Here is a 17,157-nt window from a genome sequence, read left to right as displayed (position 1 = left end):
CCTTGAGTAGAGGCTCTTCGGGATGAGGGCGGGAGCGGAGATTTAAGAGGGGACTGAGTAGGAGAGGAAGTATGTGAGGAGCCTGATGATGAACGCTTACAGGGGGTGGTGCAAGATCCATTCGATTTTAGCAAAGATGATGTGGGAGGCGAAGAACTGATGGCTGTATGATCATCAGATGATGGATTCACACGCCGGCTCTTACTGCCTTGTTGTGGCGAGGGCAATTGTGGAGATTTTAAGTCAAAATCAGAAAGAATTGGGAAACTATCGTCTGGGTTCTTAAGGGGCTCCGGGGCTTTTTCTGCAGGAATATCTGAGACAAGGGGACTGGGAGAAGAGGGAGAAGGGGAAATGTCACCCCCTGAAGAAGACAGCGTACTGCTAGATGATGCCTGCTGGAGGGACTGGGGAGCGGCCTCAGGTAACTGAAGGCTATGAGGCTTCAAGGTGAAGGTGTGGGGGACGGACACGGACTTACTGATACTCTTCTCACAGACACAGTCCTCTCTCTTTGAAGATGAAGGATTAGGAGACGGATCATTGCTTGTGCTGGATGAAGGCTTTTCAGGTATATCAGGGATACCGTGGGGGGCAGAGGCTGAACGCTTGGGGGAAGCACAAGGCGCAGAGGAAAGTTTTCGCAGGAAGATGCCGGGGCCGCTGGATGACTTCCAGAAGGAAGAGCCCTGAGAAGGCACAGGTCTGGCTTCTTTGGTCTGAGGCTCTTTGGAAGATCTTGGATGGTTGAAGACCCTCTGGAGACTCCACAGAGCACTGCCCTGCACTAAAGGCATTGCAAGAAACAGACAAGAATGCAAAGGCAAGAAAGAGAAGAGCTATGGGAGTCAATGTGGCAGCTCAGTCAGGATAGTGATGTCACCTTCATAGTCCCAGCACCATGTCTCTCACCCTGGACTCCTCCGGGGATGCAGGCACTCGGGCTCGGGCTGCTGACTCTCTATCTCCCGCTATAACCCGCTCTCATGTGCAGATCATCTCCACTCTCTCCCCATCTTCCTTCTTCTCTGAACATCTGCTGCTCTGCAGGTCTCTATTGGCAACATGTGACGTCATCGCCCGAATAGAAGGGGTGGAGATGACGGTGACCGCTAGAGGTCGTATCGCACCAGTGTGTGCGTATAAAACCATTTTTCACTGCATACAGGTGTAGGGAGCGGCCATTTTCCCGGAGACCACCATATTCGCCGAAGACAAATAGTTTATTTCATAGATGCACATACATTTTTGTGAAAACGAAACGTATCTGTGTCGCCAGAATGAATGTTTCCACTCTCTCTAGTGATACGTTGAAGCATTTGTATCTATTTGGGTGGGACCACTTAAGTATGAGGGGACGTGACTCCGGGGTCTTTATTGCCTGCAGACACTTGTGTAGGGGCGGTAGGGGGCGCGCCAGCCTGCCAGAAGCATGACGTAGTGCGCAGGTAGGGGTGTGGCCGAGGCGCTCACCTGGCCGACAGGTAGAGGCGGTGGTGACCGGAAACGGAAGGTGGCGGCTGCGGGGAACCCGGAAAATTCCGGAACCGACCCCCAAACTCTTTGTGAAGTTGATGAATGTAAGTAAAGTGGCCATATAATGCTGAGAGGAGCGGAGGAGGCTGGAGAGAGAAGCGCCAACCCGGGGACAGAGCGCAGCTGAGGAGAAGCGTCGGCACAAAGGGTGGTGCAGCTGAGGGGGCACTGCCGGGGAACGGACACCGACACCGGGGAGAGAGCAGCCACACCGACAGTGTATGCGGGACGGAAAGGTTTCACCACTTTGAGAACAGGTCGGAAATCTCCTCTATTCTTCCTATATATTATATGATCTGTCTGTGGCAGCAGGGGGGCATGTCAGGTGGGATACAGGTGACCCAGGGAGGGAGTGCAGGGCTGAGGGACACAGAACCTGGGGGAGAGAGAAGCTGGAGTAATATGGGGGACACAGGACCTGGGGGACTAGAGGAAGCTGGGGTAATATGGGGGAGAGAGAACCTGGGGAAGCAGAGGAAGCTGGAGTAATATGGGGGACACAGGACCTGGGGGAGCAGAGGGAGCTGGGGTAATATGGGGGAGAGAGAACCTGGGGGAGCAGAGGAAGCTGGAGTAATATGGGGGACACAGGACCTGAGGGAGCTGGAGTAATATGGGGGACACAGGACCTGGGGGAGCAGAGGGAGCTGGAGTAATATGGGGGAGAGAGAACCTGGGGAAGCAGAGGAAGCTGGAGTAATATGGGGGACACAGGACCTGGGGGAGCAGAGGAAGCTGGGGTAATATGGGGGAGAGAGAACCTGGGGGAGCAGAGGAAGTTGGAGTAATATGGGGGACACAGGACCTGAGGGAGCTGGAGTAATATGGGGGACACAGGACCTGGGGGACCAGAGGAAGCTGGGTTAATATGGGGGAGAGAGAACCTGGGGGAGCAGAGGAAGCTGGAGTAATATGGGGGACACAGAACCTGGGGGAGCAGAGGAAGCTGGAGTAATATGGGGGACACAGGACCTGGGGGACCAGAAGGAGCTGGAGTAATATGGGGGAGAGAGAAGCTGGGGGACCAGAGAAAGCTGGAGTAATATGGGGAACACAGGACCTGGGGGAGCAGAGGGAGCTGGAGTAATATGGGGAACACAGGACCTGAGGGAGCTGGGGTAATATGGGGGACACAGGACCTGGGGGAGCAGAGGGAGCTGGAGTAATATGGGGAACACAGGACCTGGGGGAGCAGAGGGAGCTGGGGTAATATGGGGGACACAGGACCTGGGGGAGCAGAGGAAGCTGGAGTAGTATGGGGGAGAGAGAAGCTGGGGGACCAGGGAAAGCTGGAGTAATATGGGGGACACAGGACCTGGGGGAGCAGAGGAAGCTGAAGTAATATGGGGGACACAGGACCTGGGGGACCAGAGGGAGCTGGGGTAATATGGGGGAGAGAGAAGCTGGGGGAGCAGAGGAAGCTGGGGTAATATGGGGGACACAGAACCTGGGGGACCAGAGGAAGCTGGAGTAATATGGGGGACAGAGAACCTGGGGGACTAGAGGAAGCTGGGGTAATATGGGGGACACAGGGCCTGGGGGAGCAGAGGAAGCTGGAGTAATATGGGGGAGAGAGAAGCTGGGGGACCAGAGAAAGCTGGAGTAATATGGGGGACACAGGACCTGGGGGACCAGAGGGAGCTGGAGTAATATGGGGGACAGAGAACCTGGGGGACTAGAGGAAGCTGGAGTAATATGGGGGACAGAGAACCTGGGGGACTAGAGGAAGCTGGAGTAATATGGGGGACACAGAACGTGGGGGACCAGAGGAAGCTGGAGTTATATGGGGGACAGAGAACCTGGGGGACTAGAGGAAGCTGGAGTAATATGGGGACACAGAACCTGGGGATCAGAGGAAGCTAGAGTAATATGGGGGAGAGAACCTGGGGGACCAGAGGAAGCTGAAGTAATATGGGGACACAGAACCTGGGGGACTAGAGGAAGCTGGAGTAATATGGGGGGCACAGAAACTGGGGGACCAGAGGAAGCTGGAGTTATATGGGGGACCAGAGGAAGCTGGAGTGTTATGGGGGACACAGAACCTGGGGGACCAGAGGAAGCTGGAGTAATATGGGGGGCACAGAACCTGGGGGACCAGAGGAAGCTGGAGTTATATGGGGGACAGAGAACCTGGGGGACTAGAGGAAGCTGGAGTAATATGGGGACACAGAACCTGGGGATCAGAGGAAGCTGGAGTTATATGGGGGGCACAGAACCTGGGAGACCAGAGGAAGCTGGAGTGTTATGGGGGACACAGAACCTGGGGGACCAGAGGAAGCTGGAGTAATATGGGGGGCACAGAACCTGGGGGACCAGAGGAAGCTGGAGTAATATGGGGGACAGAGAACCTGGGGGACTAGAGGCAGCTGGAGTAATATGGGGGGCACTGAACCTGGGGGACCAGATGAAGCTGGAGTAATATGGGGGACCAGATGAAGCTGGAGTAATATGGGGGAGAGAGAACCTGGGGGAGCAAAGGAAGCTGGAGTAATATGGGGGACCAGAGGAAGCTGGAGTAATATGGGGGACAGAGAACCTGGGGGACCAGAGAAAGCTGGAGTAATATGGGGGACACAGAACGTGGGGGACCAGAGGAAGCTGGAGTAAAATGGGGGACAGAGAAGCTGGGGGACCAGAGGAAGCTGGAGTAATATGGGGGACACAACCTGGGGACCAGAGGGATCTGGAGTAATATGGGGGACCAGAGGAAGCTGGAGTAATATGGGGGACCAGAGGAAGCTGGAGTAATATGGGGGACCAGAGGAAGCTGGAGTAATATGGGGGACCAGAGGAAGCTGGAGTAATATGGGGGACCAGAGGAAGCTGGAGTAATATGGGGGACAGAGAACCTGGGGGACCAGTGGAAGCTGGAGTAATACGGGGGACACAGAACCTGGGGGACCAGAGTAAGCTGGAATAATATGGCAGACCAGAGTAAGCTGGAGTAATATGGGGGACAGTGCACCTTGGGGACCACGAATTCCAGAGGAAGCATGAGCTGGAGTAATATGAGGGAACATGGCAGCAGACCACAGGGCACCCTAACAGGTTCCCTATAATCCCTAAACAGTATAAATCTATAGAGATATGTATTAGGGACACACATTAGGGGACTTTTAGGAACTTTTGACATGTCCATACTTCTGTCCGCAATTGTGAATGAAATATAGGACCAATAGATTTCAATAGCCTAATTCACATGTCCGTATGTGTTTACGGGGCTGTGATTCATCCTGTAAAAGAAATGGACAGGTCTCACTGCCAACCCGGCATGGATCACTATCTGCTGTGTAGTGGTCTGTGAATTGTGGACCACTACCACACCAGTATATTTTTGCTGACCATTTTTTGAGCCTACTAAAATTAGTCGGTAGTGCGTCTTATAGCATCGTCTGTATGTTTTAAGAATCCATAAAAGTGGAAAGTACTTGGGGGGAAAATAAAGGAATGGTCAAAATGACACTAGCTAGAATTGCAGATCTGTATTTTTGCAGGTGTTACAGAGGTAACGTCCTCAAGAAATGCAGATCCCATAGACTCTTGGGGGTGTCCGGGCTGCATTTACAGTCCACGCTAGGATATGTTTTTGTTGTTTTGTTTTTTTTTGATGGCACAGATGTGTGTATAGACACTTATAAAGCAATGGTATATACATTTGCCCATAATTGCATATCCGCAGTTACGGACAAATTTTACGGGCGGGTGAATGAAGCCTTACATCAGGGTAGGGAACCTTGGGCCCTCCATCTGTTGCAAAGCTTCAGCTTCAGCTCTCCAGGCATTTGCAACAGCTAGAGGGCCTAAGGTTCCCCACCTGCCTTACAAGCAAAGGGAAGACATCTTGTGTGCCAGGTGTATTAACGCATGGTGTATATGTATGTATGGTGTATGTGCTGTGTCAGGCTGGATTTAGGTCAGTATGTATAGCCTAAGCCGACACAAAATAAAAATACAATGAAAAGATGTTTACCTTTTATGTGTGTTGGACCCACTTCTGGTTTTGATTAAAAACAAACAAAACAAAAAAAAACACTGTTCACGATAATAAGTGTGAACTTACCCTTAGAGAACCAGGATCAAGGCTGTATGTTGCCGAAGAGCAATAAGAGAATAATCACTTGTTGTGTCTCATATGAAAATGTGGTGGGTGTAAGCGTTTTTCATGAGAATGTAAAAATGATTATAGTATTTTGCTTTTCCCATAGGACTTGTTCATGAAGCAATGCCGCGACCCCATCCTGTGGCTGTTTCTCATGGCCGGGTATCCCCCCCTGCCAATCTTCCTTCCCCAAATCGCAATTCCCCACATGAAACATCAGGTCAACCGGGTTCCCGACGTAGGAGTCCACCAGAAGACATCACTCTTATTTCGGGTTCTGCTGAGACCCCACCAGAGGAGCCGCCATGCTGTCCCTCACTTTCCCGGGCCTGGGCAACTTACAAAGCAGTTCTGTGCTACGTGGTGTCTTGTAGCCGCTGTCCACAGAAAGATCCTGAAATCTACCAGCCCTGTCCTGTAGAGAACACAGCTTGTCCACCTGCGAATGGGCATCCTGCCAGTAGCCCCCGTCCTCCTCGAGTTGCTGACAGAGGCAAAAAGACAGCCCTTGGGAATAGTTTTAGTTACCCAGACCTTAAGTTAATGGGTGTGCCTGTGTACAATAAGCAGACGGGTGCCATAGACATAGAACCTATTAGAGAGCCCCCTGCTCCACTGCAACCACCACTGTCCCGCAGTTCTACCAAGGACTACTACTCATTGCGGGAGTCAGATCCAGAGTTGCCCCGCTTGAGTGGCTCCATGTCCAGTGCAGAGATTGATGAACTTATCTGGCACAAGCTCACAGAATTGTTTAGTCTCCATCAGATTGATGAACTGGCAAGATGCACCTCTGAAACGGTTTTTCTGGAAAAGAGCAGCAAAATTACAGAATTGATCAGCAGCCTGACACAGGACTACCAACTGGAGGAGCAAGATGCAGAGTGTCGGCTGGTGCGGGGCATTATACGCATCAGCACGCGGAAGCAACGGAAACGTGGACCTGCCAACCGCAGCGTTGAAAAAGGAGGCACCGGGCAGCAGCACAACAGCCTGAATGGTGGCAAAACACCAGATAGTGGCAATGAAAGCATGCATGAATCTGGACTGACCAGCCAGGATGGTGCGGATCATTGGGAGAAGGGTGGGATGTGTCTTTGAATGTGTAAAGAGTGGACGGATCCACCTCATTCCATTCATATGGTTTCATTTGCATATTTCTTACCTAACTAGGAACAGATCCCAATAAGGAAGAAGAAATATGTGGATGAAACATTGAACTGAAATGTGCCGTATGTTAGTGTCCTTATCATGTATACAGCCCAAAATGTTAGATCATCACATTGATGTGCCTGATGACACCATGAATCCCCATGTGGGGAGAGTGGTTGAGCCCTACTCCACTGAATCTGTTCCACTGCTCCACTTGAGACTGCTGAAATTTACCATTTCTTAAAGATTAAAGAGGAAGTCCCACAAAAACAAAAATGGTCAGGCGGAGGAGAGAAAATAGCAAGTGAACTCACCCATCCTGTGGCCTACGTTGCGCTGCTTTCTTTACAGCAGCCGGCTGTGGTCATCTGCTGGAAACTGGGTACGTCACATACTCAACTCTTCCAGCAGCAGCGTCACGTTCCCGGCTGAGTGATTGCCCGCTCAGCCAGTCAGTGACTGGGGCGATGTCCCACCCCAGTCACTGATTGGCTGAGCGGCCAATCACTTGTTTCAGCTAGCAGAGCTGCAGACTGCTTTGAACAGTACCTGGGAGGGGCACAAGGTGGGGTGAGTTTACCTGTTTGTTATTTTTATCCCCCCTTTCCCTCTGCCTGCCATCCTTAGTATTTGTGGGACTTCTCCTTTAACAATGACACAGATGCAGATTTTTGAGCCAGAAGTGGATTCAGAAGGAATAGGAAATATAAGGAAGGACTAAGGCCCTATTCACACATCCTTATTTCTGTTCACACTTTCAGGCAGAACGTAGGACCAATAGATTTCCATGGCCCCATCCACACTGTTCGGCTGTGATCCATGCCACCCCCCCCCCCCCCCCCCCCCAAAAAAAAAGCACAGGTCTTAGTGCGGACCCAGAAATGCGGCATGGATCACCTTCTGCTATGTAGTGGTCTGTGAAGCATTGAGCACTACAGGTGCACATTTGGACGTGTGAGTGAGGCCTTATACTTTGCATTCACTTCTGGCTTGGCTCAAGAACTAAGGGCCACATGTATCATCCGGCGAACGGATGATTTTCGGCGGAAAGTACCGATTTGCGTATTTTTTTATACGCAAATGGTTGATCTGCGAATAAAATATTCGCAAATCAGCACTTTCCGCCGAGTACGCCAGGGGGGCAGAAAGGGGGCGTGTAGTGGGCGCGGACTCAGAGTCCGTGTGATTTACCATCCGTTCCTCCCAAATGTACGCCGAAAACCTACTCCAGTCCTCAGCTGGCGTAGGTTTTCGGCGGTGCGCACCGGCACGCACAGGATTTATGTAGAGGCAGTCCGCCTCTACATAAATCCCCGTAGCGCCGGAGCTGCGGGGGCATTTATAAGTCTGGCGTAAAAAACGCCGGACCTAATAAATGCCCCCCATAATGTTTACTTCCAGCCATAATGGATTACTGCTGTTAAATGGCTTACATTGAAATATTTATAAGAAAAATAGCTTAGTGCAGTCTGTATTGTGAACCAGACTCGCACACAGCAGAGGCAACAGAATAAAGGGCATCTAACAAACTACTGTAATTGTAGGGCTGAGGTAAAATCCTACTCAAAAGGCCGGTCACTGTGGGGCAAGTGATGCACAGTATACTCGGTAAAGCAGTCACATAGCCGTTTGACCTCATTCATTGGCCTTGTACAGCTCTAGAGTCATTCAGCCATGTTTTTTTGTGACCATATGTCTTCAATGGTTCAGGTTTAGTGATGCACTATACCTGTCCATGAGTTGTTTGGTATAGCAGCTCATCTGGCATGGTGCTGTTATGCAGTTATAGCAACATAGGTTTCTATATTCTTAACTGATCATTGTAAGGAACAATTTTTGGGAGGAATAAAACCTGCTACTCTTAGCAGTGTGAAAGGGCCACTTTCTCATTTAGTGCATAGTAGGTTTGTAATTTTTTTTCTCTTTGTTCACTTTTTTTTTTTTTTTCTTCTTTCTCACAGCAGATCTTGATGTGAAGATTTCACAAGAGACGACTGCAGATCTCATAGCACGAAACATGAGAAGATACAGCGCACCAGGTATATAAATCTTTTATGTGCTGACCATTTACCCTGCCTGTGACTTGTAGAATTTTTGTGATGTGTAAGGGTATGTGCACACTGCTGAAAAGTGATGGAAACTCCATCGCGTAATCTGCTGCTCGCGCCCACACACGGACTGCGGCGGGCGTGCGTGTCTCCGCCCGTGTCATGGACTCCATTCTATGAACGAGCGGATTCCTTCCTCCGTCCAAAGAGTAATCAAGTTCATTCTTTGGATGGAGGAAGGAATTCCCTCAGCGTAGAATGGAGTCTATGACACGGACGGAGACGCGCGTGCCTGCCGCAGTCCGCGAGCGGCGGATTATGCGACGGCATTTCCGTCACTTTTCAGCAGTGTGCAAGTACCCTTAGGATAGAGAAAAAAGGCAGAAAGCGAAGTGGCTCAAAAAAAGCCCCTTGGGGGTAAAATCTGTCGGGTGCCCACTGTAGAACCATAAATAAGAAAGACAAGGGGGAGATTTATCAAACCTTGTACAAATGACCAGCAGAGCAGTTGCCCAAAGTAACCAATCGGATTGCTGCTTTAATATTTCAAGCCTCTTTTAAAGAAAATTTAAGCAGCGATCTGATTGGTTGTGGGCAGCGCAGACCTCTCCCTGCTCGTTCTCATGATGGGTCAGGGTCTAAATACTCAGACTGATTAAAACTTTTGTCATGTCAAAAGTTGTTCATAACGACAGTGACACTTTGTGTTCGTTAAGCGAACGACAAGTGATATTTCCCTACAAAGGAGTCCCTTTAAATAAAATTTATTAGTAATTATTATTATTATTATTTGATCGGTTACGGGGAAGACCTTTTGTGTGCCCCATTTGTTAATGTGTATTGTAAGTGCTGCAGTCAGTCGTTCAAGTTGCGTGTAAGCTGGTCGGCCCACTGTCTAGTGTAAACACTGCCGATAGGGCAGGTCCGCATTTTCTTAGTCCTGGCAAACAAGACATATTTCAGTGGTAGTACAGTTTCCAGAGGAAAAGTGGAATTCGAGTTAATTCTCCCATAATCAGATTTTTAGACATGTTGGCAGGAGATGAAAATAGGGCATCTGTCCTTTTCCACTGATTTTATATAGGACATGAGATGGTAAAAGTATGGCCCAGTGCAGTATTACAACTCCAAGCATGTATGGCCCTGTAAGAGCTGCAAGCATGAGCCTGACAGTGAATACAATCCAGATTAAGAGATGTTTTAGAACATTTGATCTATTGGAAGTAATTTACAGTGGTCTCTTACGTGAGTCAAACAAGATCAGACTACGCAAGAGTCTTCTAGATAGAATTTATACGGTGCAGTAGATCTGAATTTGCCCTTTAGAACCATTCATTGTGATATCATAATGCACATGCATAATTAAAGGGGTACTCCGGCCATGGAAGACTTTTTATATAATGCTGCTGTTCTGTAGAACATATTAAAGATGCTATTCTTGCCTCGCAATGCTCCCTGGGTGTCTTTGCAAGACAGAGCAGCGCTGCTCCTCCTTCCCTCTCGCTTCTGAGACGGCTGATGTAAACAAATTCTTGTCAGGTTGTATCTGCAACTTTGTAGCTTCTCTATATTGCAGGGAGGGTTAATCTGAGGTGAAGTTGCTGACAAACTCACTGAGTTATTACAAAGTTGCAGATAGGGACTTGTTTACGTCGGCCGTGTCGAAAGGGGGGAGAGAAAAGCTCTCACACAGCAGAAAGCAGCTGCTCAGAACTGGAGGAAGGAGACTGAATAGATAACAAGGAGTATGGAATGAATTGTTTGTCTCGCCATGGTCTGCAACTTATGCAAAGTTATGTTTGAGCCGAATACCCCTTTCAAATTTCTGCTATGTATTATGTAAAAGTCAAATTCTGAATTGTTTTTTTCCTCCCCCCCAACAAGAGATGATCGGCCGTCTGTCCCATGTACGTTCTCTATGATGATCGTTCTCTAGGGGGGAAAAAAAGGACAGGTGATAAAGCTTTGTGTGCACACGTCACATGGTGTTTGTAGTAAGGCCTTATGCACACAGCTGTGAAATTTTATTAAGTTTTTTTTTCTGGTTACAATACAAATGAAGCAAATAGCTTATTTCTGCTTATCAGCCTACTGCCTTTACAGTCTGAGCTGCTCTACCCCTGGTGCCTGGAAAAGCTGAATCCAGTCCTGGGAGACGTTTCCCAGTTTTTCCAGGCACCCGGGGTGGAGCAGCACGGAGCGGCGTGGATTTCAAAAGCAGCCGACTGATGAGCAGATCAGGAGGCTTATGAAGCGATTTGCTTTGTTCTATAAATTTGCTTATCTCTAGTCCTATTGGCTACAGACACCTTTTGGTATATTTACTGAAGGGTGTATGCTTTAGAACAGTGCTTCTCAAACTGTGAGGGGGGCCTCATCAGTGAGGGGCCCCCTAGTTGTTGGTGAGGCTCAGCTGGGGAGTCAGTTTTCACAAAAGTAACTATGATCTGCTTAGTCCTTTTGCTGTTTGCAAAAATCTCCATTTTAGCAACATTATTAACTTATTTTGTACTTGTTTTATTAGTATATCGAGCTTGGGAGACTGGTGAAAGGTAGCCCTAGCATTATTATTTTCAGCTTTTAAATGGACTTTCACCACCGATGGTGAAGCCCAGGCTCTATTGGTCAGTCTGGTGAGGCCCTGGCATTGCCTTGGTCTGTTGGGTGAGGCTCCAGTAGAAAAAGTTTGAGAAGCACTGATTTAGAAGAGTAAGCTAGCAAATATGACATGTGGAAGTCTATGGGTTCCTCCAGAATAATGGATTCGCATCTGTAGCTGTCTGGAATTCTGTAGACATTTCTTGGAGATGGCAGGGGCTTTCCCTGGTTGTAGGCCCAAGCCTGGCCGTCGGTACATTTCTGAATTGGAGAATACTGATGCACTATGGGCTGTAATTGCTCACTACAGACTTTCTAAAACATTATGGATCCGGATTTACGTACAGTAGAAAATAGTGGTGTGCATAGGGCCTTCGGTAGCACCTTTCTGAGGCACTTGGTGAGGGGATTCTGGGGTATAATGTTTTGCATTTTCACATTTGGTTAGTTCTGTAGTACGGTGGAAATACTGCAGTTTGCATTGTAAAAATGTCGATTTTGCGGCTCTGTTCCATTTAAGTGAATGGAGCTATATTGCAATACCACACATAATCTGAGGACAGGGGTGGTGCTCTTTCTACAAGATGTGTGTTTCCTTGTCCTGGTGCCTATACTCTGTAATCAGCACTAATGAAAGTCACCAGGCTATATCATTAGCAGTCATTTACTACTTCAACTGAAATGCCCCTTTTATTTTCTGACTAGTCAAAGGAATGAGAGGATACCCTATTTTCAGAATTTAAAAGGTACTTTTGTTTATAATAAAACAATGATGCTGTTATGCAGGATTAGGAAAAAAAACAGCAACTTCAACCCAACCCCTGTCCTCAGGTTGTATGTGGTATTACAATTCAGCTCTATTTGCTGTAGTACCAAACACAAACTCTGGACAAGACTGGTTTCTGGAAGAAAATGGACACGTTTTTCTAAGCCTGGAAAATATCTTCACACGTACCGTATCGCAGCGGGTTTCCTGCTGCGGATCCGCAGCAGATTTGACTAATTGAATGGTCTGGATCAGTGCAGATTTAATGCTGTGGTTATTTGTTTTATGTCAAATCTGCTGCAGATCCGCAGCAGAAAATCCTCTGCGATGCGGTACATGTGAAGCTTCTCAAAGGGTGCCTTTTACACACACCAGATCCGCAGCTGATTTCACTCTGGCTGGAGAATACATCACCTGCTCCGGGGATTCTCAGCTGGACGTCCCGCTCAGCAGTCAGTGGCTGCGGTGGGACAGTGCACTGATTGGCTGAGCAGGAGGAGCAGACACCGGGAACCCCCAAAGCAAGCCGGAGCGTGGAGCAGGTAATATATGCTCCGGCCAGCGGGGGGTTAACTTACATACATAAATAGACCAACAAAACACAACAATCACTGAACTCAGGGAGAACAGTGAAAAATTCCAATGGAGTACTCATTTACGATTCTCCATTGATTGTCCCATACAACTTACATACACCCAGCGGGATGTCAATTCTGCTGCGATTATGTATTCTCATTGGGATGAATAGGCACTGGATCCGTAGTGGATTTCGCTGCATATTCGCGGCGTAAAATCTGCTGCTGATCTGGGTTGTGTGAAGGCACCCTAAGGCCACATTCACATGCTGTATTTCAGCAATGAACAAGGGCACTGCTTAATTGCATAGCAGTGAATAGAACAACAGCATAAGTTTATACATTACAGCCGTACAAAATAATTGACAGGTCTATTTTGTATGGACACTGTTCGCCTGTGCTCACAGTGTACGGTTCACAGCCGTACTTTACACTGTGGTCTATGGTAAATTGGAGTGCGGACACACCCGAATTTGCTCGCATTCCAATTTAAATCAAGGGATGTTCATCTGGCCGGTACTGCATTATTGGCCTGGTGAACGTGTCGGACATCGGCCGCTATTTGACACGGCTGTGTCAAACCGCCTGATATTTATGCCTCGTGTGAATATGGTCTAAGGATAGTTTCACATGTACCACATCGCACCAGATTTCACGCATGTGCTCAGTACTGCCACGGCCTATGGCTGCATTTTTACTGCAGTTTTTCATGCCACTGCCTACTCAATCCATCAGTTGCCGGGCATTACCTAGGCTCCCATCTGCTTCTCTGGCTCACTAGCCCAAAGGAGGTTTTCTAATGTTAAAAAAAAAAACCATGTCCCGGTGGGGGTGGGGGTGGGGGGGTGGGGGGGGCACAGGTCGCAACTCACGATAGCAGAGGGACATTTTGTCATGTTCCTAGGTTTCACATTTGCAAACTTTAGCATGATGAATCATGGGACTCAGTGCAGACAGGCTGGTGTTTTCTGTAGAAGAGGAGGTTGTCATTAGTTAGGTGGAGGCCCTATTGAATGGTTTGTTAATAAGCACCTGGCCTCAATTACCAATATATTCATACTAGTCTCTGGATTGTGCTTCATTGAAATTGAAGATCCTGGCAAACAATGGCACATCTCGCTGGACTTTGAGTGTATATATAGAGAAAGCTGGTAATAGGATTTCTTATCTTGCTTAATATAATATAGAAGTCCAGTGACATTTTTATTAAAGTATTGTATTGCCCCACAAAAATTATACAAATCACCAATATACACTTATTACGGGAAATGCTTCACTTCCTGGATAAAATGGTGATGTCACGACCTGATTCCCAGAGCTGTGTGGGCTGTGGCTGCTGGAGAGGATGATGGCAGGGGGATGCTCCGTATCCCTCCAGTGCCCTGTGTCCCTCTGCCATCATCCTCTCCAGCAGCTACAGCCCACACACCTCTGGGAGTCGGGTTGTGACCTCACCATTTTATCCAGGAAGTGAAGCCTTGATGCAGTAGTAAGTGCAGGGAAAAAAAAGCACTTTATAGGCATTTCCCGTAATAAGTGTATATTGGTGATTTGTATAACTTTTTTGGGGGGAGGGGGGGGCCAATACAATACTTTAATAAAAATTTTCGCTGGACTTCTCCGTTAAAGAGAACCTGTTATCCCTGCCAATCAGTTACTGTGGTATCCTGTGGATCGCTCATCAGTAAATTTTGCCCGGAATACCTCAGGTAGAAAGAATAAACATGGTGCAGAAGCATATAGCATGGTTTACCTAGTTCTATATATTTGCCCATTTGTTGTTTTTTTTTTTTTTTTTAGATCTTCTGTACTCAGCTGTTTCTCAGTACTAAAATTCTTAGAGTGTATTGATCTCCATCATAATCTTCTTCCCACTCATGTTTAACACTCAAAAATGCTTCAGACTGTTGCACTCTATCTGCTCTATATTCTAAGTAAAGATATACTGTATGTGGCGATGTAGGCTGGAGCTCATGAGAGATCCAAACAAGCCTTCTGTGACATGAGTTGTTTACTAAGTGAGAGTATTGCACACAAGCCAATCTGCCACCTCTGTGCTATACACCTGTATGTAGCAGCTAGGCTCCTTACTGTACTGCATTCAGACTCCTAGCCATGATCAGTAGGGTTCCCAGCAATTTAGCAGCTACTACCTATCCAGTGCAATTTTTGATCATGAACACATTTTAATTTTTTTTTTTTTCAGGATCTCCCTTGCAAAAAGATGATTCTTTGCCTGACACAGAAACAGACTCCTCAGGCGCACCATTATTGAAGGTCTACTGTTGACGGAAGACAAGCTCATCACGGTGTTCTTTTGCAAATCCAATATGTGGCCACCTCTAACTTGCCAGCAATGCCATTTCCAGGTTCAAAGTGAATTCCTAGCTGAAAGTAGATTTTATTTTTTTTTTGTTTCCCTTTGACGACTTTGGCCAAGTTTGCATGCTATGTTATGTAAATGGTGACGTTTTTAATAGTCTATGTGGGAATTCATTTAAAGGCTGTGTTCTCATTCCCAAACAGATTTTTTGTATTTTCCGAATTAATGAAAAATGAGTCTGGGTTACGAAAGGTCTGCCTACGGTTTTATTCTAAATCATCTATGCAGACTAAGCATCTTCATGGTAACAGCATAAAAAAAAAAAACACTTGTACTTTATGGGTTCACATTATTATCTGCCTATATGTTTCATGTATACGTCCATATGTTGTGTGTATACTCTCAAAATGGCAATCCAATATAGAGGTGCATGTACAGGGCTGACACATTTGGGCTAAGACTCAAGAAGAGCAGTGAACCATGGTTTTGTGTCCCAAAATCGTAATGAGAACCTACCCTAAACTTCTAAGGTAAGCCAGAAGTAGATAATAAAAGGGAATATGACTAAGATAAAGGTATACAGGGCTTGTTGTCTGTTATCATGAAGATGCAAAGGTACTCTAAAAAAGACTATAGGAAATTTCCAACTTGGGACCTACTAATGGTGCGTTTACACAGAGAGATTTATCTGACCAATTTTGGAAGCCAAAGCCGGGAATGGATTTGAAAAGAGGAGAAATCTCAATCTTTCCTTCATGGCCTGTTCTCTTTTTATAGTCTGTCCCTGGTTTTGGCATAAAAAAATCTGTCAGATAAATCTGTCTGTGTAAACGCAGCATAAGGCCGCGTTCTCACGTTCTGTATGTAACTGCTGCCCGGGCAGCATCAGTAATTAAATGCTCGGAGTGGGGGAACTGTATGCCTAAGCGCTGCTGCTTTATTACAGCATCTAATTACAGATGCTGCCCGGGTGGGGGAGAATTCCGTTACATGCATTCCATGTCCGTGTTCCGTACAGAACACAGAACATGTGAATGCGGCCTTAAGAGTTTAATTTTAGATTTATTTGGGGGGAGAATCTGTTGCTTTTCCATTTTTGAGTTGTTACATGAAAACACCACAAGGTGAAGCTGTGAATTATCAACAGGTGTATATAATTGTATAGAAAGTGTAATTAGGAGATGTCTATCTACATGCTGGTCAGTAAAATGTTAACAGAACTAGGTGGTTAAACCTTAAAGGGGGTGTTCCCCTCTTAACATTGTTCTCAAGTTGAAGATTTCTGCAAATACATTCATATAGCAAACTAATGTCCAGTGTTTTCCTCTTGTTGACACACAAACACTATGTAGATATTAGTCTAACCACTGCTTTTAGAGCAGAATGGTGGTCGATAACCTAGACACGTTTGCTAATTGAATATATTTGCAAAACGTTGATGGGTTAACGTTGGATTAGTTATCCATCTCTTTTCTAAGACAAATAAAAGCCTTTATATTTAGTTCACACCATACTCTCACAATTGCCAAAACACAAGGATGCAGATCATACCATGGCTTACCTTAGTAGTTACAGTAGCAGTGGTCCTCAATTTTAGTCCTATATAGGGGGAAAAACCATTGAGATTGAGCAACATGACTTTTTTTTTTTTTTTTTAAATAGAAACTGTTGCTCAGCACCATTTAAATTACAACCATTTAAGGGTGCATTGGGGGACTAGAACTGAGAAATTCTGCTGCTGAATATACTATAAGAGGATGTGAGGGAGAAAATCAGGCTTGCTGTGTTTTTTTTGTTTTTTATTTCTATGTGTTAATGTGCCTGTTAATATGTAAATGTGGCTCTGAATTCACACAATAAAGTGTCTGTCATGTACAGTCTTGTCCTTCAATTGAATCAGCTTTTCAGGCTACAGCCATGTTCACACTTGTGTATTGTAGTCTTTTATAATCTTTTGTAAACCAAAACTAGGAGTGAAACCTACAGAAAAGTGCAAATGTGTCCATGTTTTTTTGTGCCTGTGTTCTTGGTTTTGGTTTACATATACAGAACGAATACAA

General features: G+C 46.7%; 1 protein-coding gene across 3 annotated transcripts; it reads left to right on the top strand.

The window, feature by feature from the left end:
* The first annotated feature begins 1,256 nt into the window (after positions 1-1,256).
* On the top strand, positions 1,257-16,972 carry KDF1 (keratinocyte differentiation factor 1). 3 transcript variants are annotated; one of them, XM_069971539.1, is made up of 4 exons: positions 1,257-1,580; positions 5,742-6,698; positions 8,749-8,826; positions 14,981-16,972. In XM_069971539.1, exons 2-4 carry the CDS (start codon positions 5,759-5,761, stop codon positions 15,061-15,063), a joined length of 1,101 nt encoding a protein of 366 aa, XP_069827640.1. In that variant the 5' UTR covers positions 1,257-1,580; positions 5,742-5,758; the 3' UTR covers positions 15,064-16,972. The 3 variants fall into 3 exon arrangements, with proteins under 3 accessions (XP_069827640.1, XP_069827639.1, XP_069827641.1); XM_069971538.1 differs by having other exon boundaries at positions 1,257-1,793; XM_069971540.1 differs by having other exon boundaries at positions 1,258-1,793; positions 8,752-8,826.
* Positions 16,973-17,157: the final 185 nt, after the last annotated feature.

The sequence above is a fragment of the Dendropsophus ebraccatus genome, chromosome 5 (assembly GCF_027789765.1).
Source record: "Dendropsophus ebraccatus isolate aDenEbr1 chromosome 5, aDenEbr1.pat, whole genome shotgun sequence".
NCBI classification, from domain to species: domain Eukaryota; kingdom Metazoa; phylum Chordata; class Amphibia; order Anura; family Hylidae; genus Dendropsophus; species Dendropsophus ebraccatus.
Note: the sequence above shows the minus strand (reverse complement) of the source record. Positions and strands in the feature narration are given on the sequence as shown.